The 22,903-nt window shown below is 62.2% G+C and overlaps 17 protein-coding genes across 17 annotated transcripts in view; all 17 read right to left on the bottom strand.

Moving 5' to 3' along the window:
* Positions 1–4,466, bottom strand: part of MNEG_0654 (Photosystem I reaction center subunit V) — a gene marked incomplete at both ends in the record, with an annotated part of 9,047 nt that extends 4,581 nt beyond the window's left edge. The window contains 7 exons of the mRNA XM_014050875.1: positions 142–860; positions 1,090–1,223; positions 1,429–1,998; positions 2,186–2,306; positions 2,511–3,008; positions 4,187–4,337; positions 4,422–4,466. Of these exons, the coding sequence (XP_013906329.1) occupies positions 142–860; positions 1,090–1,223; positions 1,429–1,998; positions 2,186–2,306; positions 2,511–3,008; positions 4,187–4,337; positions 4,422–4,466 (2,238 nt within the window). The remainder of the gene's footprint in view (positions 1–141; positions 861–1,089; positions 1,224–1,428; positions 1,999–2,185; positions 2,307–2,510; positions 3,009–4,186; positions 4,338–4,421) is intronic.
* Positions 4,467–5,326: 860 nt separating this feature from the next.
* Positions 5,327–6,441, bottom strand: MNEG_0653 (hypothetical protein; the record flags this gene model as incomplete). The annotated part of the gene is made up of 1 exon (XM_014050874.1): positions 5,327–6,441. A coding segment is annotated over one exon (1,115 nt), but the record flags the coding sequence as incomplete, so codon positions are not given.
* A 432-nt stretch (positions 6,442–6,873) lies between these two features.
* Positions 6,874–7,776, bottom strand: MNEG_0652 (hypothetical protein; the record flags this gene model as incomplete). The annotated part of the gene is made up of 1 exon (XM_014050873.1): positions 6,874–7,776. A coding segment is annotated over one exon (903 nt), but the record flags the coding sequence as incomplete, so codon positions are not given.
* Positions 7,777–7,927: 151 nt separating this feature from the next.
* On the bottom strand, positions 7,928–8,219 carry MNEG_0651 (hypothetical protein; the record flags this gene model as incomplete). The annotated part of the gene is made up of 1 exon (XM_014050872.1): positions 7,928–8,219. A coding segment is annotated over one exon (292 nt), but the record flags the coding sequence as incomplete, so codon positions are not given.
* Positions 8,220–8,390: 171 nt separating this feature from the next.
* MNEG_0650 (hypothetical protein) lies at positions 8,391–8,578 on the bottom strand (the record flags this gene model as incomplete). The annotated part of the gene is made up of 1 exon (XM_014050871.1): positions 8,391–8,578. A coding segment is annotated over one exon (188 nt), but the record flags the coding sequence as incomplete, so codon positions are not given.
* Positions 8,579–8,821: 243 nt separating this feature from the next.
* Positions 8,822–9,386, bottom strand: MNEG_0649 (hypothetical protein; the record flags this gene model as incomplete). Its single annotated transcript, XM_014050870.1, has 1 exon — positions 8,822–9,386. A coding segment is annotated over one exon (565 nt), but the record flags the coding sequence as incomplete, so codon positions are not given.
* Positions 9,387–9,603: 217 nt separating this feature from the next.
* On the bottom strand, positions 9,604–10,175 carry MNEG_0648 (hypothetical protein; the record flags this gene model as incomplete). The annotated part of the gene is made up of 1 exon (XM_014050869.1): positions 9,604–10,175. A coding segment is annotated over one exon (572 nt), but the record flags the coding sequence as incomplete, so codon positions are not given.
* A 187-nt stretch (positions 10,176–10,362) lies between these two features.
* MNEG_0647 (hypothetical protein) lies at positions 10,363–11,041 on the bottom strand (the record flags this gene model as incomplete). Its single annotated transcript, XM_014050868.1, has 1 exon — positions 10,363–11,041. A coding segment is annotated over one exon (679 nt), but the record flags the coding sequence as incomplete, so codon positions are not given.
* A 382-nt stretch (positions 11,042–11,423) lies between these two features.
* MNEG_0646 (hypothetical protein) lies at positions 11,424–11,612 on the bottom strand (the record flags this gene model as incomplete). Its single annotated transcript, XM_014050867.1, has 1 exon — positions 11,424–11,612. A coding segment is annotated over one exon (189 nt), but the record flags the coding sequence as incomplete, so codon positions are not given.
* Positions 11,613–11,779: 167 nt separating this feature from the next.
* Positions 11,780–12,034, bottom strand: MNEG_0645 (hypothetical protein; the record flags this gene model as incomplete). The annotated part of the gene is made up of 1 exon (XM_014050866.1): positions 11,780–12,034. A coding segment is annotated over one exon (255 nt), but the record flags the coding sequence as incomplete, so codon positions are not given.
* A 189-nt stretch (positions 12,035–12,223) lies between these two features.
* On the bottom strand, positions 12,224–12,660 carry MNEG_0644 (hypothetical protein; the record flags this gene model as incomplete). The annotated part of the gene is made up of 1 exon (XM_014050865.1): positions 12,224–12,660. A coding segment is annotated over one exon (437 nt), but the record flags the coding sequence as incomplete, so codon positions are not given.
* Positions 12,661–13,115: 455 nt separating this feature from the next.
* Positions 13,116–13,313, bottom strand: MNEG_0643 (hypothetical protein; the record flags this gene model as incomplete). Its single annotated transcript, XM_014050864.1, has 1 exon — positions 13,116–13,313. A coding segment is annotated over one exon (198 nt), but the record flags the coding sequence as incomplete, so codon positions are not given.
* Positions 13,314–13,567: 254 nt separating this feature from the next.
* Positions 13,568–14,273, bottom strand: MNEG_0642 (hypothetical protein; the record flags this gene model as incomplete). Its single annotated transcript, XM_014050863.1, has 1 exon — positions 13,568–14,273. A coding segment is annotated over one exon (706 nt), but the record flags the coding sequence as incomplete, so codon positions are not given.
* A 570-nt stretch (positions 14,274–14,843) lies between these two features.
* Positions 14,844–15,047, bottom strand: MNEG_0641 (hypothetical protein; the record flags this gene model as incomplete). Its single annotated transcript, XM_014050862.1, has 1 exon — positions 14,844–15,047. A coding segment is annotated over one exon (204 nt), but the record flags the coding sequence as incomplete, so codon positions are not given.
* Positions 15,048–15,182: 135 nt separating this feature from the next.
* Positions 15,183–16,028, bottom strand: MNEG_0640 (hypothetical protein; the record flags this gene model as incomplete). Its single annotated transcript, XM_014050861.1, has 1 exon — positions 15,183–16,028. A coding segment is annotated over one exon (846 nt), but the record flags the coding sequence as incomplete, so codon positions are not given.
* Positions 16,029–16,208: 180 nt separating this feature from the next.
* On the bottom strand, positions 16,209–16,448 carry MNEG_0639 (hypothetical protein; the record flags this gene model as incomplete). The annotated part of the gene is made up of 1 exon (XM_014050860.1): positions 16,209–16,448. A coding segment is annotated over one exon (240 nt), but the record flags the coding sequence as incomplete, so codon positions are not given.
* Positions 16,449–17,406: 958 nt separating this feature from the next.
* MNEG_0638 (hypothetical protein) lies at positions 17,407–17,761 on the bottom strand (the record flags this gene model as incomplete). The annotated part of the gene is made up of 1 exon (XM_014050859.1): positions 17,407–17,761. A coding segment is annotated over one exon (355 nt), but the record flags the coding sequence as incomplete, so codon positions are not given.
* Between the last annotated feature and the right edge of the window lie 5,142 nt (positions 17,762–22,903).

The following is a 22,903-nucleotide window of genomic DNA, read 5'->3' as shown; positions in this document are numbered from 1 at the left end:
CATTGGGGGGGTGGGCGGGGGGGTTGACAAAAGCAAAGCAATGCCTGATGATTGAGACCTGGGCTGCATCAGCTCAAATGGCATACTGCACCGGTAATCCACAACATGCACATAAAGCAGCACTTCCCCCCTTTCGCCGACCTGCAGCGTCTCCAGGGAAGGAAGACCCTCCCCAATCGCGGCCATCAGCGCGTCACCCAGGCGCGCCGACGGGTCCCACTGGCTCGTCTCAGCTGTGAGGTTGCCAATGCTCAGGTGTCGCAGCGACACAAAATGTTGCGCGCGAGGCAGCGTGGCCGCTGACGAAATTCCCGCGACGCTGTGCACGGCGGCATCACCGCGTGCCTCGCCTTCACTGCCGTCAGCAGACTGCACGTCCCTGAGCTCCAGCTGCTGGTGACGATCCGTCCCTTCTACCTCTGTCGCAACTGGCCCCATGCAGGGCGCGTTCGTGAAGCTGATGGCGGCCTCTGGCAGGCCGTCCACGCCGCCAGCGTCCTCCTGCAGCACCAGTCCTGCCAGCGACGGCGGCAGCGCCACGTTCAGGTGACGCAGCTCAGGCAGCAGGGACCCTAGAGGCCCCAAGCAGCAGCCGTTGCCAGCCCACGTGAACACGCTCGTCACGCCGCGCGGACGCGAGCGCAGCGGGCGGTTCTGCAGGCGGTCGAAAAGCGACTTGTGCCCCTCAGCCGCGCCGCTGACGCCCGACTCCTCGGTCTCGTGCTGCCCCTCTCCACGCTGTATGGTGTAGCAGGCGTCGTCGTCACTGTCGCTGCCGTCGCTGCCGTCGTCCAGCCCTGCACACTCTGGCTCAGGGAACTGGTTGGAGTAGGCCTCATCCAGCAGCTGGTCCACAGCGCCTTGAGGGAGGTGTGGGGCGGTGAGAGGGGTTGTGTGGAGGGGGTGAGCGGGAAATTAACCACCTGCATGAAACGTGACACTGATGTCTCGCCAGCAGGCCGCCATTTAGTGGCTGCCCGCCTCTCACTTGCGACGCGCTGCTGACCCTACCCTGTCACACATTGAGCAACCAACACGGCGCTCCCAACACCCATCCCCCTATGCCTGCAAGCTCCCCCATATCCCTACCCGCGGGCACGTCACCCTCCAGGGCCAGGACGTCGCCGGGGTCATAGCCCGCCACCCTCCGACAGCTGTCAAGGACAGCAGCCAGCAGCGCGATACCAGAGACGGTGCACCCCTGATGGCCGACACTGCGGAGCCTGGGGGATGGGGGATGGGGGATGGGGGAGGGCAGGCGCGGCATCAATCAAGGGTGCAGGCTGAGGAGGCTCAGTGTTCCACCCTTGCGTGGCAACGACACTGAAAACCTAACGGCCACAACGGCAGAAGATTTGCGGCAAAACCGGGACGGTGCCTGTTTCGAGGCCCCCCAACTGCACGCACGCGCAGCCCCGGATCCCACACCTAATGCCAGACAGCGCCGCCTGCTCCACGCCTGGAGCCAGTGAATCTGGGGCATGGCCGATGTGCAGCGCGCGGTGCAGGCCAAGCAGCACACACAGCTGCACGACTGATGACACACGTTTGTTGGTGGCAGCGCTGCGCCTGTGCACACGTGCCGCGCCCGCTACGCCCAGGATACGCGCCAGGTCCCGTGGCAGCGCCGCAGCGTCAAGCCCCCCAGGGCATTGCAGGGCCTCCCAGCCATCGCACAGCAGCTGCTGCCATGAGGATACTGATGACAGCTCCTGCCAGAGCCAGGCAGGAATGGCAGGGGTGGCATGCCACGCCCCTGCACCAGCAACGTGAACGCCTTGCCCCCGTTCTTCGCCACCAGTGCCAGCATGATCGGCAGCCCCGCCAATGAGACCCCAGGGCCCCGCCACTGGCGCGACAGCACCCAGCATGTCTCCTGCTGCTGCATCTGCGCCGCCTGCCGCCTGCGGTGGGAGCAGGCTGGAGACGGGGCCGTCGTCCCCGCCCTCCAGGGCGCAGCCCTCCCACGTCCCACACATCTCCAGGTGGCGCAGCCGCCTGGAGGTTGCCGGATGACGGGATGGCGCGCGTGGAACGAGCGGCGTAAGTGGGGGCGTGTTGGCACTGGCGAAGGGCGGCGGGAATGACCGACCCCTCAAAGACACAAAGGACGCTGCCCGTGCCAAAGGGATGAGCGGCATACCCCTCCCAAGCTCTCAGCGCTGCGAGTAATTCTGGTGACCACCTGCAGTGCTGCGCCAGCAGCTCCACCTCCCAGAGCAGCAGCTGCTGGGGCACTGCCAGGCGCTCCAGGGCAGTGAGGCCCTCGGGCCGCGCAAGTGCCTCTATGTCCACCACCACAGCACCTGGCACGAGGTTTTTTGGTGGGAGCGTGGGGAACGAGTGAAGATGAGGCAGTGGAGGGCGGACTGAGGCACGAGTGCATGTATGAAGCGACCACACCTGCGGCGGCAGCAGCAGCAGCACTTGGTTCTAAAACGCTACGCGAAGTTGGTGAGACCTCTGTGTGCCGCCAGCCCATGGATCCCACGCACGCCTCAGCCGCCCACCCGCCACAAACAGGTCCCTGAGATTGGTGAGGGCCCCGAGGGCACGGCTGAGGGAGCGCGTGGGCAACGCGTTGCCGTGCAAGCCGAGGTGCGTGAGGCCCGTCAGCGCCGACAGCGCCGCCACCCGCTCCGCAACCACATCCTCAGGGTAGCCCGCCACCGCCATGCCCGGGCCCGCCAGCAGCCCGACGCCACCCGCCGCCGCCGCCCCTGCCACGCTGAGCTGCAGGGCCCGCAGGCTTGCCAGGAGTCCCAGGTGCGGCAGCGCGGCGGCCGGCAGGCGCGGCCTCGGGCTGGGCAGCAGCAGCGTCGCCAGCTGTGGCAGCACTGCCAGGTCACCCCACGCCGCAGGGTCAGCCGGCAGGGCGCCCAGGTGCAGCTCAAGCACCCAGCACGGAGCGCAGGTCAGCCGGCGAGGCAGGGGCGCTGTCTGCGCGTGCTGCTGAAGCTGCCGCTGCCTGTGAGGCTGTTGGTCCTGCAGGACGAGCTGCAGCTCCCCTGAAAGATGGCCGTGGCGTTCGCCAGGGGGCCAGGGTACCCCCGGCAGCATGGCCCTCCGCCGCCGCAGCGCCATTGCTGTGGGCGCCAGGGCATGCGCCTCTTCAGGCGGTGTCCTGAGCAGCAGGTGCTGCAGAAGGCGGAGCGTGTAGGTAAAGCAATAGTCCATGTCCATGACCTCCTGCAGGGTGTGCGTGTGTGTATGGATGCGTGTGTGTTTGTGTCGGAAGTGGGAAGGCGAGTTCGGGGCCGCAAGAGGGACAGCTGATAGCGCATGCCAGGTGACGTCCATGACGCAAAGGCTGGGGAGCAGCCCCTGGGTCAAAGCGTGAGACTGTGGGCCTTGGAGCACGCAGTGTGCCAACGACCTGCCTCCCCCCTGACATTTCCCTGCCCGCCAGTCAAGTTGCTCGCTTGAGGTCAGTCCGGCCCGCCAACCTCGGGCTCGACAAGCTCTGCGTCATCTGCTCCCAGAGCCTTTACAGCCAACCTGTTGGCAGCATCCAGCAGCAAATGTAAGTCAGATGCGTGATGATGTGGACAGGGTTCAGCTTTGCCGAGAGGCCCCATTCCCAGCGGAGCCGCGACCACCTGATGCGCGCCAGGTTGGGCAGGCCCCCCAGCAGCGCCGCCAGGCGTGATGCTGCCTCCTGAGGATCGGGCGCAGCGTGGTCCCCGTAGCTGGAGGAAGGGGAAGAGCAGAGGAGAGGAGGGTTCCTGGGTGCTGTGAAGGACGAGCCTCACGCAAGTGCACTGGGTTGGCAGGTTTGGACCAGCAGCGCAAGAAAACAAGGGCCCACCGGCACAGCACAAGGCACATCCGCCGCCAACTGCAACGCTGTGCCGTCCTCAGGCAGGGCGGCCAGCCGGTGCAGGCCCGCCCACGCACCCGACATCGACGTGCACCACACACGTGTGGGCTCGCGGGAATGCTCGGGCCAGCCGCCGCGACCTTAGCCGCAATTTCCGCATAGCTGCAGCAGAGTGGTGCGCGTGCCCAACAACGCTGGTGCCGCCCGTGGTGCTGCCTGCCACGCCGTGCACCCCCTCCAGCAGCCCGCGGGTCCTCTCAGCCCCTGTAACGTCGCTGGCGTTGGGGTCCTGGCCGCCGTTGCCTGCGGGCCCCCTGCACCCCTCGCCCTCGCTGTCTGTGTCGGGCCCGCCCCCCAGGACGTAACCCTGTGTCGCGTCATCGCTCAGCACGATGGCGCGCAGCTGCTCCGGAGTGATGCCCACAGCCGTCACGCTCTCGCCAATCACCGCCGCCCAGCGCTTGCACACGAGGCGGCAGGTGCGCATGCCATTCAGCGGCAGGTGCCGTCCCACGTTCTGCAGCGGCATGCGTTGAGATTGGGATGGGCATCAGGCAAGCGGCTGAGAAGCGCCCCCTGCGTTGCTATGTGTATCACGCACCTCCAGCACGGGATCTGGCAGCAGCTCTTGCATGGCGACCTCCATGCTGCACGCCGCCTCCACGCCATCCATGCCGGTGAGTTGGTGTGTCGGCGCGCTGGAGTAGACGCGCCTAAGCGCAAGGAATCAGACTGGGAATCCTCAATAGTATCAATAGTATGCAAGCGACCGCGACATGCGCAACGCTAATCAAACACCACGGCGCGAGTGTGGTAGACGGAGCCCACCCCCACCCGCAACTCTCCCAGCTGGGTCAAGCGATCTTCCTTCAAAAGAATGGGTTGTTCAGGTAAACGCGCGGACAGCTTATAAGGTGGTGACGTGGCGATGCTATATTTGTTTACACCATGTCACCACTGCAGATCACTGCACGAAACTGCAATCAGCTGCGGAAAACTGTTACCCGAGCACGTCAACACGCGTTGTACGGTAGAAAAATGAAAATCTTCGCGTACACCGATGCGTGCGTGGCCGTATTGGGTGGGCGTGGTGCTCAAAACTCAACCAGGTGAACACCCACATCCCAGCCTTGTCTCGGCGCACAGGCCGGTGTCTCAGGAGACGCACTTGCTCACAAACGTCCCCCGCGACCCCGCTCTTTGTTGCCCTATACATATGTTGTGGATTCCAATTGACACAACAAGCAGCTACAGTCATCGGCCAGCAAACAGCAAGTTACCCTCGATACTGTGCATTGACTCTCGCACCCTAGTGATGTGTGCATGTTGCCAGTCGTTCAAAGGATGAGAGAAGAAGAAAGGTGGCGCACTGACAAGAAAGGCAGCCGTGATCCAAGTAACTAAATGCTGCGCCGGCCACCTTGCGGCGGTGCATGCGCAGTACACAAGGTGCGTGTGCCTTGTTGGTGTGCCGGATTAACCCAGCGCGCGTGAGAAGCCAATGCCTCAAAAGAACTTGCGTGATGTAACCACCTCCTGCGCCTCGGCGGCGGCCATCGCCATCAGCAGCTCGCCCTCAGTGGGCAACAGCTGAGCCGCAGTGCAGCCGCTGCGCCTCTGCACCGCCGGGTCTTCCAGCCCGTCCGGCAGCGCTGTCTGCGGCGCGCCCTTCCCGCCGCCAAAGCCTGCACACGGCGGCTGTGAATCCACGCTGGCCGCCCCACCCTGTGGGAACAGCACGCGGGCGACAGGGCTGGTGCCCAGGCCCAGGCCGCCAGGCTTCCCGGCATCCGCAGGCTGGTATGACCAAATGCTGACGCCGCCAGGAATCAGCCGCGCGGCATTGCCCGGTGCCGCGGTCGCGCTGCCTGGAGCGCTAATGCTGCCTGCACCTCCTGGTATGCCGGCGCCACCACTGCCGCCGACATTCCCGCCGCCACCGATGATGAGCGTGCCGGCCGATCCGCTGCGGAACAGCGCCCCCGGGTCAGCCCGCCACCCATCGTCAAGGGAGCCCGCTGCTGCAAGGGCAGTGCCTGCAGCGGCGGCGTCGTCCAGAGCCTCCCGGTCCTCACCCTCACACAATGATCCCTGCCTAAATGGCCCGCCATCCCCGCCACTGCCGCTACCGCCGTCGAGCGAGCCCACCAGGTGGAGCGGCGAGCTGGGCCCGCTGCTGCCGGTGGAATGGGCGCCCGCACCGCCGCGCCACCCGTGCTGTAGATGCACCAGCTGCTGGCCCAGGGGCATTTGGCGCGGCCGGACAGGTGCCACTCTTGCCAGCCCGAACCCAAGTCCTTGCTGCTGGCTCATGGCGTGCGGGCCGAGGTTGGAGGGCAGGTGCTGCGGCAGCGACGTGGAGCAGCCCCACCCATGGGCAGGGCCGGCCATGTCTGGCCATTTGGGCTGCGGCTCGTGCGAGCCAGCGGCGCCCGCTGTGCCTGGGCTGCACACCATCGGGCTGCTGCCGGGTGGCAACGGAAAGGCGATTCCCACAAGCGGCGGTGACATGCCTGCGGCAGGGAAGCCCGCTGGGCCAAGGCTGGGGCGGGCGGGGCTGAAGTTGCCGCTGGCAGACAGGCCCACAGTGCCGTGGCACACTGCTTCAATCGGCGATGGGCCTGGGGAAAACGGAGGTGCCACTCGCGGTAGGCCGCACGCTGGAGCACGCGTCAAGATAGGGTGCCACTGCGCCGGAGAAGGCGGGGCCGCTGGTGCGGTGCACGAGACTCGGGGTCCTGCGGGCTGGAGCCCTGAGCTCGACGGGGCTGCAAAGCCTCCCTCAAAATGCCGTGGCTGAGGGTGCTGCAGCTGCCGCTGGCTCTGCCCACTGGAGCTCGTGGCAGTCGACACAGTATGTGGGCATGTGATGGCAGCTGCGTGCAACCCTGAGGCTCCAGGTACCAGCCTGCCCCGCCTCAGGCCAGTCGGCTCTGCACCCACTCCTGCAATCATGGCTAGTGGCGCAGCGCTGCTGGCCGCCACCTCCCTTGCATGTGGTACTGGCGTCTGCGCCAGCGGTTGCGCCAGCGTCTGCGCCGACTTTGCCCCACCATCCAGCCAGAGTTCAGATGGCGCATGCGGGTATGTGAGTGTTTGCGGCTCTGGCCGCTGCGCAGGTGTGGCCGGGTGCTGCTGCTGCTGCTGCTGCTGCTGCTGCTGCTGCTTTGGAAGAAGAGCCTGCTGCATTGTCGAGGTATTCTGTGCAGTGGACTGGAGGGTGTCCGGCTGTGGTCTGCTGCCCGCCTGTGCCCCGCCTTTTGTGGCAAAGAGAACGCAAGGGCTCATCTCGGTCTCTGGAACGCCGGTCACGCCGCTGGGCTCAGCTACCATGTGCAGCTGGTGCTTCTGTTCTTGCTGCTGCTGCTGCTGCTGCTGCTGCTGCTGCTGCTGCTGCTGCTGCTGCTGCTGCTGCTGCACATACCTTTGAGCGTCGGTGGCCGCGCTGGCTTTCTTGCACGCCGTGGCCGGGCCTGCAGAAAGGACCAGAGGCAACGCAGGCTGAGGCGACTGCCTCGCCTGCTGCCGAATCTGCTGATGCTGCTGGTGGTGTTGCTGCTGCTGCTGCTCCTCCCTGTCCCTGAGCTGCTGCTTCTCCCTCTGTTTGGTCAGCTTGCTACTAGAATCTGCCAGGGTGCTGCCACGGGCAATGGCCACCACTCTGATGCCAGCAGCTGCCCCCTGCAGCCTCCCTGATCGACTTGCTATTCTAGTTGCTGAGGTTGTCGCCAATGCAGCTGCAGCCCTGACGCTGGAGGCTGAGCTGCCGCAGTCGCTGCCACTGCTGCTGCCCTCCCCGGATGACACACGCTGCTGGTCTGAAGCTGCCTCGTCGTCATGGGTCTCCCTCTCTGCACAGGCTGCTGGGGGCGCGCAGGTGCTGGCGCTGAGCCCACGCCCCGCTTCCACCTCAGACTCCGCACAGGCCTCATCCTCGCCCGCCGCGTCCTCCTTGCCTGATGCGATGCGGTTTTAATGTTAGGTGCAGTGAGAAGCATCAATTTAGAGTCCCAGATGAAGTGAGAAAAAGGATGTGCAAGCACTAGAATTTGAGCGACAGGTGATGCACGACTCAGACAGTGTGCGCAAAAAACGAGGGGCACCCACCTTTCTTCGATTTGCCCTTCTTGGCCTTCTTCTTGGCCTTCTTTCTCTCAGCCGCCGCCTCGTGTGCTGCGGCCGCAGCGGCCTCTTCCTCCAGCAGGCTGGCCATCGCTGCGTCCGCCGCGGCCACCGCAGCAGATCCACTGGCGGGGACACCACTGGTTTTGCCAGTGCTGCTGACGCTGATAGCGGTGCCGCCCGCGCCTGGGACGGCGGCGGTGCTGGTTGGTGCCGTACGGAGGGCGCGATGGCGATCGCGTTCTGCCATCTTGAAGCGGCCCTCCAGGTAGCTTGACTATGTTAAGGGGTGGGGAGCATGGGATTCTGGATGGACGCGTGCGAGGAGGGGGGGGGCGTCCAGCGCAGCACAAGGCGGCTGAGAGAGGATCATAGTTGGCGCAATCTGCCCTCATGGTGCGGGCTCAACCCCAGGCGGCCCACCTCATCGAATCAAAGCCACGCTCACCTTGAAGCCACCCTTGCGCACAAGCAGCTTGACAACATCGGCATCAGCGGCGCCAGCCCCTCTGCCTGGCCGCCAGCTTGCACCTGCTAGCACCAGGCGCAGTGCGGCCTCCAAGTGCCCCCCGTTGGCCGCACTGTGAATGGGCGCCCAGGACTTGAGGTTGCGCGCCTGGAGATCGGCGCCCGCAGCTGAGGATTGGCAAGTGACGGGCAGGAGGGGATGTTTTGACCCACGTTGAGCAAAGTCCTGCTGACAACAATGTGCAACTGGCTTTGAGCTGAAGGCAGGTTGGGGCCGTGCCATGCTGTTGCCCTTCCCTGCACATGCACCAACTTGCACTGCTGTCCAGCTGGCACACTGCGTGAGAGCGGCACATTGCGCGGGTGCTGGTGATTGGATTTGTAACTTGGAAGTGTAAATTGACGACCTACCTGCCAGCATACCAATCAAATCCACTGCCCCCTTAGCCGCAGCAAGGTTGACAGCACTGTTTCCAGCGCCGTTAAGTGCGCCAAGATCGGCCTGGCCGCTGAGTAGCGCTGCCACTGCAGCGTCATGGCCGCCAATCACGGCCGCATGAATAGCGGTATTGCCGCTGGCAGGGGTGGGGATGTCGGGGTCAGCGCCGCCGCCAAGCAGTGTGCGCACAGCGGCCTCGTGGCCGGCCGCTGCGGCCAGGTACAACGCTGTGCAGCCTGCCGTGTTAAGCAAATCCACAGGGCACCCGGCTTCCAGCAGCACGAGGACCACCTCTACGAAGCCGGCCTGAGCCGCATTGTGCAGGGCGGTGTTGCCGTTGGCAGCCGCGGCTGCTGCCACCGCCCCAGCTGCCAGGAGGACGCGTGCCACCTCGGCACACGCCCCGACCCGGTGCAGAGGCGTGCTGCCGTCCAGGGCGGTGGCCACGGGGCTGGCACCAGCGTCTAGGAGCCGTCGGCATACGAGCGCGGAGCCTGCAGCAGCTCCCCAGTGCAGTGCAGTATTGCCGTCGGCGTCCTGCAAGGAGACGTCACAGGTCGGCACCTCAAGCAGCTGCGCCACAACCTGCGGCGTTGATGTGGCCAGGCCGCTTGAGATCGTGTTAAGGTAAGTGTTTGTGGCGGCAGCATTCAAGCAGGCAGAAAAATGCTAAGTTGAGGCTTGGGCGTTGTAGTAACAGCGTGACGGAACGGTCTCACCACACAGGCTTTCAAGAGTTGCGAGGCCCTCGCACCGTGTCTAGACCGTTTTGAGCCGCCAGGTGCAGCGCCGTCAGGCCATGCCCTGCACACAGCATCCCGGCTTGCGGTTGGCCCGTGGCAACTGTGGTGCCTGGCAGCTGCGACTCCGACTCCCCACCCAATGCAGAGTGCGGGCCACTGTATGCCGCCTCCAGCAGCAGCGTCACCAACCGCACGTGCTGCCTGCTGGCTGCCAGCTGTGTTGGCGTCACCCCCGCGCAGTCCTTCACGTGCAGCCCAAGCTGTGCAGCTTGCATCGCCCCCACCAGCACACACGCAGCGTCGTGGTGGCCTGCCAGCGCCGCCCAGTGCAGCGGGATGCGGCCCAAACAGTCGCGCGCCCCAACTCCACTGCCAACCTCGCCTACTGAAGGCTGCTGCTGTTTGGCCTGCATGTTGGCTGCCCCGAGTACAGCTTGGGGCTGCGCCTCCACCAGCCGCCGCGCAGCGCTCGAATGCCCATTAGCGGCTGCCCAGTGCAGCGCGGTCCAGCCACAGGCATCTGCTGCTCCAGCTGCCGCACCCTTGGCCAGGCACAGCTCCAACAGCCATAGATTGCCTGCGCCTGCAGGTGAGGATTGAGGAAGAGCAACTGAATTGTGGTTGTGCACAGGCGCGGCTGCCCCTGCAGCACCTCAAACTCCTGCACATAACCCAGCTGGCGCATGAGTTGAAGGCGCCGCTGGTATCTCTTTCATGAGAGCAAAGTCGCGTTTGTCCCTCACCTGCAGCACACATAGCAATTGACCGACCATCGTTGTCTCGAGCTAGAACATCAGCTCCCGCCGCCACAAGGGCCTGACACACCTCCTCATAACTCCGCCGTGGGGCCGGCTGTTGATGCAGTGAGTCCGGCTGCTGCTGATCCCTGTCCTGCTGCTGCTGCTGCTGCTGCTGCTGCTGCTGCCTCTGCTGCTCTAGGCTGCCCCCAAACTGAACTGCCGCCTGGCTTGGCTTGGCAGGCCCTCCTGCTTGGGCCGAGCCTGGCTGCTGACAGGGGTGCCAGAGCCACCCCACAATGTCGCCACCGCCGAACGACGCAGGCGGTTGGGCATGCGGCCTACCATCAAAGGCGGCGGCATGGCGCTTCGACGACGTTTGCACGCTGCCCAGAGCCGCCAAGTGGAGTGGGGTAAGGCCGTGAGGTCCAGGCAGCCCTGCGTCGTAGCCACGCTGCAGCAGCAGGGCTGTCACATGCACGTGCCCTTGGAGGACCGCCACGTGCAGCGCCGTGGCGCTGTCATCCGCAGCAACCGCCTCTGCTGTAATCGGCCCTGTCTGTTCAGGCACGCAGTCTTGGGCTGCGGCGCCGCCTTGCAGCAGTTGTTCCACAATGCAAGGGTCCCCGCCGTACGCGGCGCAATGCAGCAGCCGCCGCACAAACAGGGATCCACGGGGGTTCGCGGCGCCTGCGCTGGCTCGCTGGGGCGGCTGTGAAGGCAGAGGCGGCCTGCACTGTAGCTCTTGCTGAGCCTTGGGCCGCTTGCAGGGCTGCTCCTCATGCTGATCACCGGTTTCAGCCTCCGCAGGGCGTAGGGCAGCCCGAGGACTGGCTGTCGCAAGGCAGGGGTGTGCTGAGGCCCAGGGGGTACCGCGCAACAGGAGACCGAACATACTGCTGTCGCCGCGCACCGCGGCGTGGTGGAGTGGGGTCAGGCCCCGCTTGTCCGGCAGCTCGGCCTACAAGGGGGTCAACCACATTCCTCAGGAAAAATGTCGCGAGGTAGCCGCGTGGGAGGAAGCTGTGTGGGCAAAAGTGCGTGCGGGATGCATGTGGATCCCTGCACACCCTCAGTGCATTGAGCCCTCGCACCTGGGCGCCAGCATTCAGCAACAGCTGCACGACAGCTGTGCTGCCGCTGCCTACAGCCACGGCGAGCGGCGTCCACCCCTCCAGCTCAGAGGCGCAATCAAACGCGGCTCCAGCATCAACCAGGATCTTTGCCGTCACCTCATCGCCGCATGTGGCGGCATAGTGCAGGGCAGACCACCCACGTGCATCCTTGCAAAGCAAGCAACCGCACGGCACGATGAAGGAAAGAGTGAGGTGCACAGCTCTCCACCACCAGTTCCAAAACCTTGGCAACAGAGGCACCAGAGCACCCAGAGGCAGTTTTCTGTGCTATCCATGCCCATCAATCTTGAGATATATACATCAGCCCCACACACCTGGTTGTTGACTGCGGCCCCTGCATTGACCAAGACCCGCAAAGCGCTTGCCGCACCCGCGATAGCAGCACATTGCAGAGGGGTGACGCCAGCGCTGGTGCGCGTGTTCAGGGGCGCGCCATGCTCAAGCACCAGTCTGAGAGCCTGCTCAAAGTTCCCTGCAGCTGTGAGGTGCAATGCAGTACGACCCTCGCCATCTGCACAGCCAGGGTCGGCCCCGTTCGCCAGAAGCAGCTGGAGCAGCTCCACGTGGCCCTGATCCAAAAAGAGCGGAGGAAAAAGCACAGCCAACAATTTCAACACAATACATCTTTGAAAAGGTTGTGGCAGCACGATTGTTGGATTCAAGGCGACAAACCAGGCCTCAATAAATACATGACCGCGCAACATCTGGCACAAAAGCACTGAGCCAGATGACACAGTTGCAGTCCTCCAACCCCTCACCTGCTGCGCTGCAAGGTGCCATGGCAGAAGGCCAAATGAGTCAGGCTGGTCAGCTCGACACCCCGCAGCCAGCAGCAGCTCGCAAGCGCCGCGGCTGCCTGCCCCAGCCGCTGCATAGTGCAGGCAGGTGCGGCCATCGTTGCTTGGCAGCACAGCCGCGGGGTCAAAGGCGGCGTCTGCCAGTAGCTGCAGCATACGGCGAGAGCCGCCGTACGCTGCGGCGTGCAACAGCGAGCGCCCAGTGGAGTCGGTGGCATGCAGCTCGGGCCGCCCTGCGTCCAGGCGGCCCTCGTCATCCAGCGGCAGCAGCACACCGAAGGCGTCCCATCGCCCTGCCGCCGCCGCAATCATCAATGGTCCAGCACCGCGGCCGTCGACTGCGTCACGCCTTGCACCGCTGCTGAGGAGCCAGCTCACGCAGGCGTGCTGCTCGCAAGCTGCGGCCGCAAGCAGCAGTGCTGTTGAACCCTGTGTGTCCAGTACGCCTGGGTCGGGGGCCCAGCTGCGAGGCTGTGGTCCGGGACCCGACGCTAGGAGCAATGGGTTGAATGTATGCCCAATACTAGGCCGGACTTGGCCACTGCTGCTGTGGTTTGTGTTCACCCCAGGCATAGGTGCCAAGAAGGTCCCGAACGATGCGTTGCTGGATTTGCGCAGGCCAGGTTCTGGAAACGCGCGGCGCTCCATGTCCCACCCTGCCAGCAGTAGCTTTTCCAGAACCATAATATGGCCTGGTGCATGAAGTGGCAAGCGATTGGTGGGGTTGTAGGCTGGCAAAGTCAAACACAGCAATATGGCAGTGCAAATATGCACACCAGTCTGCTCAGGCCACCATGTAGCTCCTAGCCCATCGCCCGCAGGTGCATTCATTGACTTCTCCTCGTCAGCTCACCGTTGAAGGCCGCCAGGTGGCCCGCTGTGAAACCTGCGGCGTCAGTGGCGCTGACGTTGCAGCCAGCGATGATCAGCTTGCTGACAACCTCCAGAGCCTCGCTCCTGCCTGCCCCTGCCGACGCCAGGTGCAGCGCTGTGCGGCCAGCAGCATCTGCCGCATCAAACTCCACGCGCCGCGGCCACAACACTTCTACCACTGATCCATGACCGGCAGCAGCAGCGTGATGCAGTGGTGTTGACCACGACCAGTCACGGGCGTTGATGTCCACGCCGACTGAACGCACAAGCACGGCCACGACCGCTGTGGTGGTGTGTGTCGGTAAATGCGGCAGCGTCATAGATTGCAGCAGCAGCAGTGGCTTGATGTGCAGAGCAGAGAATCAGAAACAGACACATAAACACAGATACAACCTGGAGAGGAAAAACCTCACACGAGCTCTATTTCCCCACCTGCGTGACCGAAATGTGCAGCCAGGTGCAGTGCGGTGAGACCCTGGGCAGTGCGCGAGTTGACGTCTGTCCCAGAGGCGCATAGAAGTGCCTCAACAGCTGCTACATGGCCAGCTGCAGCTGCCACCTGGAGAGGCGTAACCCCGGCGGCGAGCGGCACCCCGCCGCTCAGCAGCGCGTCACCATGCAGTGCGTCTGCCGGCAGCAGCAGCGGGCATGGCACCGGCTGAGTTTCCACTGATCCTGGGAATGCTCCGCAGCCTCGCCCACTGCCATCGCTGCTGATCATGCTGAAACGGCCACTTGCGTGGCTGTCGCCGCTGCTGCCAGTGCTCAGGCCTTTGATGTTGGCCACGCAGTCGCCTGACAAGGCGCCCTGTAGCGCCTCAGAGAGCGGCAAGTCAATCCAGGACCGCTGATTTGGGTCGCACCCAATCAGCATGAGGCGCTCGATCACGTCAGCACGCCCAGCTGCGGCGGCGACGTGCACGGGGCTCACGCCCTGTGGGTGGCTGGCGTCCAGCAAGACTCCCACGCTGCTTCTCCTGCTGACCTTGCCCGCACGCCTGCTGTTGGTGGCGTCGCCCTGACTGTGCATCTCGTCGTCTTGGTGGCCAACCGCGGCTGCCGCCACCTTGGCGTTGTGATCGGTGCTGTCACTGCTGCTGGCCTTCGGTATCCAGCACGAGGCTGCCGTGTCCTGGGCCTGTCGCTGTGGCGCAGCAGCTGCAGCAGCTGACAGCAGGCTGGACAGTGCATCTAACAGGGCTAAAGCACCTGCTGTGGAGCTGCCAGCCATCCCACTGCTGGATGTGGCACCATCAGCGGCTGCGCACCCAGCAGCACCGGCATGTGTTGTACCCTCTTTCTTGGCATTGCCTTGCCCAGCTGCGCCAGAATGGGGGACGGCAAGCCCCTCCCCCTTTGGCAACACCAGCTGGACACCAGCTGGTGCAGTGGTGCTGCCTGCTGCCAGCCCTGACTGGGTCGTGACTGCTGTGCTGGCAGTCTGTGAAACCGATGTGAGGTTGAGCAGCTGCACCTGCTGCTCGGCCGAGGATACAAGCATGCTGCTGCCCGTAGCAGGCTGAATCCCACCCTGGGCCTTGGCGCAGGGCGGAACCGGGTTTGCGGCCGCCACATGCGAGGGCGCAAACGTACAACGCCCTGGACTCTGCCTGGAACCAGGGCTGGCGCTGCAAGCAGCGCCGTTGCTACTGGCACACTTGCAACTGCTCCCTTTGCTGCTTCTGCCGCTGCTGCCTGTTGACCCCACCAGCCTTGCCTCCAGCTCTGCTTGCAGCTGCTGCATGAGGTCAAAGGCCTCTTCCAGGTAGTCACGGATTACCGCAGCACCCCTGCTGCTGCTGCTGCCGTCGCCACCATCGGCGCTGCTTACGCGTGTGAGTCTGTGCTGCTGAAGCAGCAGCACCTGCTGCTCCGGCTGGTCCTGCTGCTGTTGCCGCTGCTGGGGTGGTGCCTGCGACCCCAACAATGAGGTTGTTTGTGACACAACTGCACCGGCTCCTTTTGTGCTGCTACTGGTAGTGCAGCCCGCGGTTGGGGCCGGGTTTACTGCCCCGACTGTGCACGGGGCGCTCGCAGAATCCAGTACCACAGCCAGCGACGGCGGAGCCTCAGGGTCCTCCACAGCAGCAGCCGGTGCATCTGCACAGGGGCAGTCCTCCGGCGCCACTGCCGTCAACAGCGGTGAGTGAGCTGCGTTGTCGCCGTCGCTGATGATGTGTGCACGGGCCATTCGTGTGCGTGCAGCCCGCACTTTGCGCTTGATGGGGCTGCCTAGCAGAGGACTGCTGCTGCTGTCAATTCCTGTCGCCAAGGCTGCCACCGTCACAAGTGGCAGCAAATCTGGCTCTGCAGGTGGACAGCCCGAAGGGGGGATCGCCGCCACCTGCTGCTGCTGCCATGCTGGCCCACAGCATCTGCACATGCCGGTGGCACCACCTTCAGCTGTCTCCAGGTTTGTGCCGGGGTCCAAAGGTTGCTGCTGCTGCTGCTGCTGCTGCTGCTGCTGCTGCTGCGGCTGCTGCCGCTGCTGCTGCCGCTGCTGTGGCCGCTGCTGCTGCCACTGCTGCTGCCGCTCCTGCTGCCGGCCGTCCATTGCAAGACTTGCTTGCGCAGCTGGCGACATTGCCGCCAAGACCTGGGCCGCTGTCAGGGGCAACACGTACGCTGTGGTGTCCGTGCAGCCCGGTGACTGGAGCGATTTCATCAGCATGGGGGCGTGCCCTGACCTGTGGCTGCCGTTGCTGGCACAGCCGAGTGCGGCCGGCTGCTTGTACTGCTGCTGTAGGGCCCAAAAGAGGAGAGCACTACTTGTGTCGTGCCCATAGCACTCGCGCCAGTCTGCACCCAGAGTCGCCTCCAGCTGGGTGCCCCACGTGCAGCACACGTAGGAGTCCCAAGCGTCAGCACAGGCCCCCACCCCAGGCGAGCAGGCCTGGAGGGCGAGGGGTGAGAAGCGAAGGCAGCAATGCGTCACGAGGCAAGCAACTGCAGCAGGTAGGGGCCACAACACCCGAGATTCCTCTGTCATAGGCCTCTTGCAAAATGACTCCTCCTCTGCCAAACTCGCCTGCGGGGCGGTACTTGAGCAAGGGGTCGGAGCTGCGGCGGGCACGTCGCCTAGGTTGCACTTGGCACCTGCCGGCACGGGTTCATTGCCCGGCACAGGCTGCAGCTCTGCTGCCAACGTGGCAAGTAGGGGTGTGATCGTATCGCTCGTCCTGGTTCTGGGCTTGGTGGTGGCCACTGCCCCTTTAAAGTCCTCGGAGTCTGCGGTCAACGCGTCAGCGGCGGCAGTGGCGACGTCCCCACTCGGCTGTACAGCCCCGGAGGATCCAAGAAAGCTGCGCTTCATGCCACCTCTTGGAGCCGCGGCCGACCTGTCGATGCAGACGCCATCTGTACCTGCTGCGGCAGCAGGACCATGGGCACAGCAGCGTGTGCAGGTCCGCATGGGCGTTGATGGCACGGGGCCTCCATCACCGAAGGTCCGTACGCGCGACTGTCCAACACAAATTATTGAGCGCACAAAGACAGCGTAACCCGCATGTATGCGGCGTCCTGATGGATAAGACCCGAACGTCCCACGGGAGAGAAGAACCAGGACGATGCGACAAGAGGCCATAAGGTTTACAGAGTCTGGTCAAACACTCTACGCATGATACGCGAGCAGCTGGAGAGCGTGGCGGTCAGCGGGCCCGCGTGCAGTGGCATCTCACCTGCTGAGCCCCTACGGCACGTGGAACTGATGAACCGATAACAATATATTCTCAAACACCGTGTGATTGGTCCAGATAAGCGCCCAGTCCTCAGCTGCAGATCGTGCGTGTGATTTCTGTCCTTGAACGGGCCGATGTCAGCTGGTATCGCAGAGAAACGAGGTATTGGTTATCGCAGTGCGCTTCCTGTCGCGCTTACGGGGCTACGTGGTTTGCATTGATGCGTACTTGTGCATGAGGGACTTGCTGCTGCCTCGGTAGTCGATGTGCAACGGGCTGCGACTACACTCATGGCATGCGACGCAGACCTTGTACAAACCAAACTCAAACTGTACATGTATTCGCCAGGGACTGGTGCCACTGGCATGCCAGCGAATTAACTGGGTCAGGGTATTATACTCCGGTTGACCGAGCCTGCAAGAGTGTAAGCCTACAGTTACCAGGCGAAAGAAGGTAACTACTGACACTTCTTAGGTGCGAGGTTCTGGTGGCGTATGTGCACAATTTTACAGCTTGAGATTACGGAAGAATATGCCACCATCACTCACGAACATCGACACACATTCAAAAGAATGCCCCTACACGATGTTGTTGCTACATCAACTCCTGGGGCGCACGCCAACCGCCGTCAAAACATGCGTCTGGTGGGGCAGCGCTTCCCAGATCCTCGCCCAAGCCGCTGCCAAGCCCAAAACCAAAGCCAAACACCGCCTCATCTTCGCGAGAGGGGGCAGTCTCGCCGCCCTCCTGCAATGCCGCCTGGTGGTGTACCTCCACTTCGTGCTGGTAGCCCTCAATGTCCACCACTAGCTGCTGACCACTAGCGGCATACATGCCGTAGTCCACGGCAGGATCTTTGGTGCTTTGGAGGGTGCTGCCGCTGCTGTCAACGCCTGACACCGACTCGCCTGTGTGGTTGCCCAAGGCCGCGGCAGGCCGCCGAAGTGTGCTGCCTACAGCATTTTCATCGCCACCCTGCTGGCCCATCGACGATTCTATTGGCAAATGGTGCTGTACAATTGAAAGCCATGCCTGCAAAGTGTTTGAGGTGCAATTGCTAAGATCAGCTATGCAAGACTTGTGTACTATTATTGTTTCCTGGACCTCATGGCTGAATTCTCACAACACCTTGCTTCGCATCAAGCCGTGCCTCGCCTGGTTGTGTGCCTCAAACTTCAGCATCCTGAGGCGTGGCGCCCACCCATCCTCGTTGTCGTGGTCGATGACAGCGTCAAGCCCAGTGCTGGCTGCGGCCCGCACTGCCGCGGAGGGGTCCGCCAGCAGGTCAACCAAGTATGGCACGGCCTGTTGAATCAATTTGTGTGTTTGCCAGTGCGACGGCATACCGTATCAGCCGAAGGCTGGAAACTGCAATGTCCCATCAGCTGAAGATCGGGAAGTTTGATTGCATTGCAATGCGTATGAAGACATTTTGCAAGCATTGCCGATACCTGAGTCTCCATAAGCAATACGTTGCGTGTTGGCTGCTGCAAGAAGGCCCTGGCGAGCGCCCAGGCAGCCTGCAAGCAAGTGGAGTGCCGGGTTGAGGCATACTCAGCAAGAAAGGGATGCGGTTCTGCTGCAATTACATTGCCGCTTGTCGCTTGAAAGCGCACACATGCAGCTCAGTCGCCCACGAGTTCCTGGGAGGCGTTGCGTCAGCATTACCTGCAACACAAACTCATCATCCCTACACTTCTCAGCCATCAGTGTTGCCAGAATAGGCAGCTTGAAACATGTCGTGTGTTGAGGATGGGGCAGGATTGAAGCAATGTACATTGGTAGCAGCATCAGATCGATGAACATCGCAAGATTCACCACTGCAACCAGTGATTTGAAGCGCGAAGCCCCGCTCACCACGCCGCTGTCTGCCAGCTGCTGTGCCAGGGATGCATGCCCTGCAAGCACTCTGGCCAGAGACACTGCCTCCAGCAGCACGTCATCATCCAATAAGCCTGTCAGAATAGACACAAGCATGCCGAAGACATCGCATCCACTCAGGAGCGCGTTCCAGGTGAGTGCCAGGTTGTTGTCTGCCGCTTCGAACGCCGCATTATCCCCATCTGCTTGAGACAAGGGCACGGCGTCGTACACCGCCGATACGGTCCCCAACACTTCAATTGCCAGGTCTGGGGTGGCACGCTGATCCTGTCACAATAGCGAGATGGGAAAGTTGATGGAGAGAAGGTCAACAAGTCTAAGCATCCATCGAGCTCATTGTCCAAAAGAGGCTTGATATGCATGCGTGGCACCCACGAAAGCGGCTCACAGTAACCCCCAAGCAACCAGTAGCAGCAATGTGCTCGAACCCAAACATCTTCCTTCGTTGATGCTCATGAAGGCCACCAACCTGCAGGAGACTAACAAACCCGGGCATTTGAGGAGCCAGCCTGCCAGCCAGGTGGCTGCCACCAGCAATGGCCAGGTTGCGCAGCAGCTTACATGCGAGCTCATCCCCACCGCCCTGCATGGCTCGGCTGACAAGGCGCTCCAGGCGCTCGCCAACACTGAACCACTGGGACAGGTGTGTGAGCACAACTGGGAATAAGCCATAGGATAGACACTTGTAGGACTATCGCCGATATCACAAGTTTCAACCCCACCCACCACACCCTAACCACACGCTTACCTCCGACACATCTGGGCTCGATGTTAGGTTGACCATCAGTGCAATCAGCTCGGGGACAGCGCGCAGGTCCGGGGAGCGCAGCAGACCGTCATATAGCCTGGTGGATGGTAATGGTGTTTGGTGGTGCAATGATTCTAAATGTACCTAGCATGTCCCAGTTGATCCACTGCAGGTTTTTAGTTGGGTTGATGCCTGTCTCCTCCCTCAGCCCGAGTGATGTCATGTCCTCAACCCAATGCACCTGCAGAGCACCTGACCGGTAGCTATTGTGATGCGGACTGGCTCCTCCATGCTTGCCAGGTACAGCAAGCCAAGTGCAAGAGGCTGGAGCTGGGCAGCCACGCCCTGGAGGCTGGACGACAACGGTGTTCCGCCAGCCCAGGCCGGCTGCGCCAAGACCTCGGCCAGTCGCTCTGCCATGCCAGAAGCCACCATCTGACGCCGAAGCCTTGTGTCGAATGCCAAATTATTTGCAAGGCGCAATGCAGCCCCCTGGAGGGCTGGCGGAGAGGCCGCCTTTAGCAGCACAAGAACGCGTGGGATCAGACCAGCCGAAACCATTCGTGTTTTGGACTCCTGCACGGTGTGATTTTGTGTGGTCGTGTGGATAAGGTTATCTATTTAGCAAGTTTGAGTGTGTGTTTGTTAGCACGCATGTGTGTTGCGTGTGCGTGCGCACGCATGCGCGCGCGCGCGCGCGCGCGTGTGTGTGTGTGTGTGTGTGTGTGTGAGCGCGCGCGCGTGGGTGCGTGCGTGTGTGTGTGCGCACGCGTGCATACACCCGCACATGTGCGCTTACGGGCGCATTTGCATGGGTTTGTGTGCGCTGGTGTGGCCGTGAGTGCGCACAGGTGTATTGCACATACATAAAAGTTTCCTCACCATACTCTAGAAAATCAGTGAGATTCCTCAAGGCAGAGACCTTAATGTGTGTGCATGAATGTGTATGAACATCTCAGCAGCCCGATGCAAACGTCTTGCTCACTGTGTATACCGCCATTCGCCGCAGTAGCTCCAGCAACATAACGTTGAGCTCAAGGCTGGGGTGGCCCAACATGGCTACCAGTGCCACTGGTAAATCCTGCCAGCACATATCAGCGCACAATGTGTGTGTGCATGACAACTGAGCGGAACACATCAACACCCCACACAAATGCTTTCACAGCCCCACAAATGCATTCAACTGTAATCATACTCCAACCTCCTTCAACACCCGACAGTTTGCAAAGCCACGATCAAGGGGCAATTTGCGAGGCCACAATGAAGGGGGATGCCTCACCCGTTTCAACATCTTCCTCTGTACTCCTGGGTCCTCGGCCAAGTTTGACAGCAAGCCGATGGCGGGAAGTAGGAATCGCAGCTGTCGCTGCATCAGCACAGCACCTAGCACCTCCCTGCAATGTAGTCGATTGCAACAGGAATGTTGGGGCACTTCCTGTGTTTAGATCTCAATCGCTTTGTTGTTTTGCTCAGGCAGGCGCGTTTGCACACAAGGCAAAAACCGCCAAGACCCAAGGGCACTTGCGCCCACTTGCAATGGTTGCGCGCGGGCGCGGCGTCCCGCAGTGCGCCGGCGCCCCGGCATCAATCAGGCAAATGCAGTGGTAGTTGGTGAGAAGAGCCGCCCGGGTAGTCGAAGGGCAGGATGGGTACGGGGCGCGGGCTGCGCTTGCGCAAACAAGCCGGCACGCAGGTGCCGATGCCTCAGACACACATGTGTGGCATAGACGACAATCATTTATCAAAGAATGTGGCTCGCTTTGCTGCAGTGCATGAAGGTAGCATTGCTTTTGCGGCATGTGCTTCCTATACGACTGTTTAATCCCATGAGCCTCCATGGCTCCAGAAGCTCAGAAGCGGGGGAACACATCACACCTGTCGAAATTCATGCTTTCTTCCTAGCTTCAGCTCACCGCTCGGTAAGTTTTGGCCCTTGACCGACAGCCGCAGCCGCCAAGCGCGCAGCCTGTGCGCCTGGTGAGGCGACTAGACCGTCCACTGCAATGCGCTGTGCTGTGCGTTGTACCTCAAGTTGGCAGAGCTCCAGCAGCAGAGCGCCGACCTGGAGCTCGCCAATCGTGCGGTGGAGCTGGCGCATGGAGCTGAGGCTGAAGAAGGCAGTTGCAACGGCGCCCGCCAGCTCGAGGCTTCGCCGGCCGTCCTCCCGCAGCAGGCGCGCCAATGTGGGTAGCAGCGACGAATGAGAAAGCAGTGCCTGCAAAGGGTCCACAAAAACGTCAGTCGAAAGGCAGACTTGTTGATGCCACCACTGATGGTGCGCTGCGAGTGGCCTGGCCTTGCTGTTGCCGAATGTTTAGATCGCCATGGCCCACCTCAAAATTGGCAGTATCCCCAAACATTGCCGCTATAGTGGTGGCCGCTGCTGCTCTGGTGGTGATGTCATCATCATACAGCGCTTCCACGTAGCCTTCAAGCTCAGACATGTCAGCATCCACCACATCAAGGAGCGAGCTTGCCAGCGGCGTGACCTGAGTTGAGCAGGCGCGAATAATCTCAGCCAAATTTTGCGGCTGCACAGCTCTCCTACAGGCATCCAAGCACAATTCAACAGTGGCTGCAACCTTAACCCTGCAGTGCACGCACCTGAAAGAGAGCAGCGACCGGGGTTGCGTGCACATCCACCACAACGGACTTTGCGCCAGCCTCAACTTTGTGGTGTTCTTGATGCTGCTGTTCGTGGTGCTGCTGCCGCTGGTGCTGCTGCCACTGCTGCTGCCGCTGCTGTTGCGACTGCTGGTGCTGCTGGCCCTGATGCGCGCTGCGCACGCTTATAGCCGATGCATGATGCCCCGCCACATTATCACAGGACCCAACATCACAATCGCCTGCATTTGAACCCTGGACATTTGCCGCCTGGCGGTTGGCGTCTGGCTGGCGTGCAGCTGGCCGTTGCAGCCGTTCCAACAGCTGTTGAAGTAGTTGCTCCACCTGATCAGTCTGATAGGACGTTCGTGGCAGGGGCCATAATTGTGCGGTTGTCACATCCCTGCTGCATGGAGCGTGCTGCGGATAGTTGCTCCAAGACTGCATACGCTCACCTTGGACGGATGGATCAGTTTGCATTTGTCCACGATGTCTGAGGCCAGGGCACGTAGGTCAGTAGAGAGATCCAAGGACCGCACTGTGATTCTGTGGTAGGAGTCATAGAGCAGGAACATGGAATGCAAAATCTTCAGCCGCAGCAGGCTCAAGCGCTGGAGCCGATGCATAAGGATGCTACCAGCTACAGGTTTTCTCTGCCGCCTTCGGCATGGGTGGCCAGGCTGAAAGGCCAGCCACATCAACAACCCTCACCTGCCTCCACACACACCCCAGCCGAGTGAGCCACCGTGCATGCTCACCGCTTGCTTGCATTGCTGCTGCTCACGACCTCTTGTGTTACCAAGCTCACGTCTTGTACCTGAAATTGTGATATGTGGTACAGGATCAGCTCTGTGTCAG

This window comes from Monoraphidium neglectum (genome assembly GCF_000611645.1).
Source record: "Monoraphidium neglectum strain SAG 48.87 unplaced genomic scaffold scaffold00055, whole genome shotgun sequence".
In the NCBI taxonomy this organism is placed as follows: domain Eukaryota; kingdom Viridiplantae; phylum Chlorophyta; class Chlorophyceae; order Sphaeropleales; family Selenastraceae; genus Monoraphidium; species Monoraphidium neglectum.
Note: the sequence above shows the minus strand (reverse complement) of the source record. Positions and strands in the feature narration are given on the sequence as shown.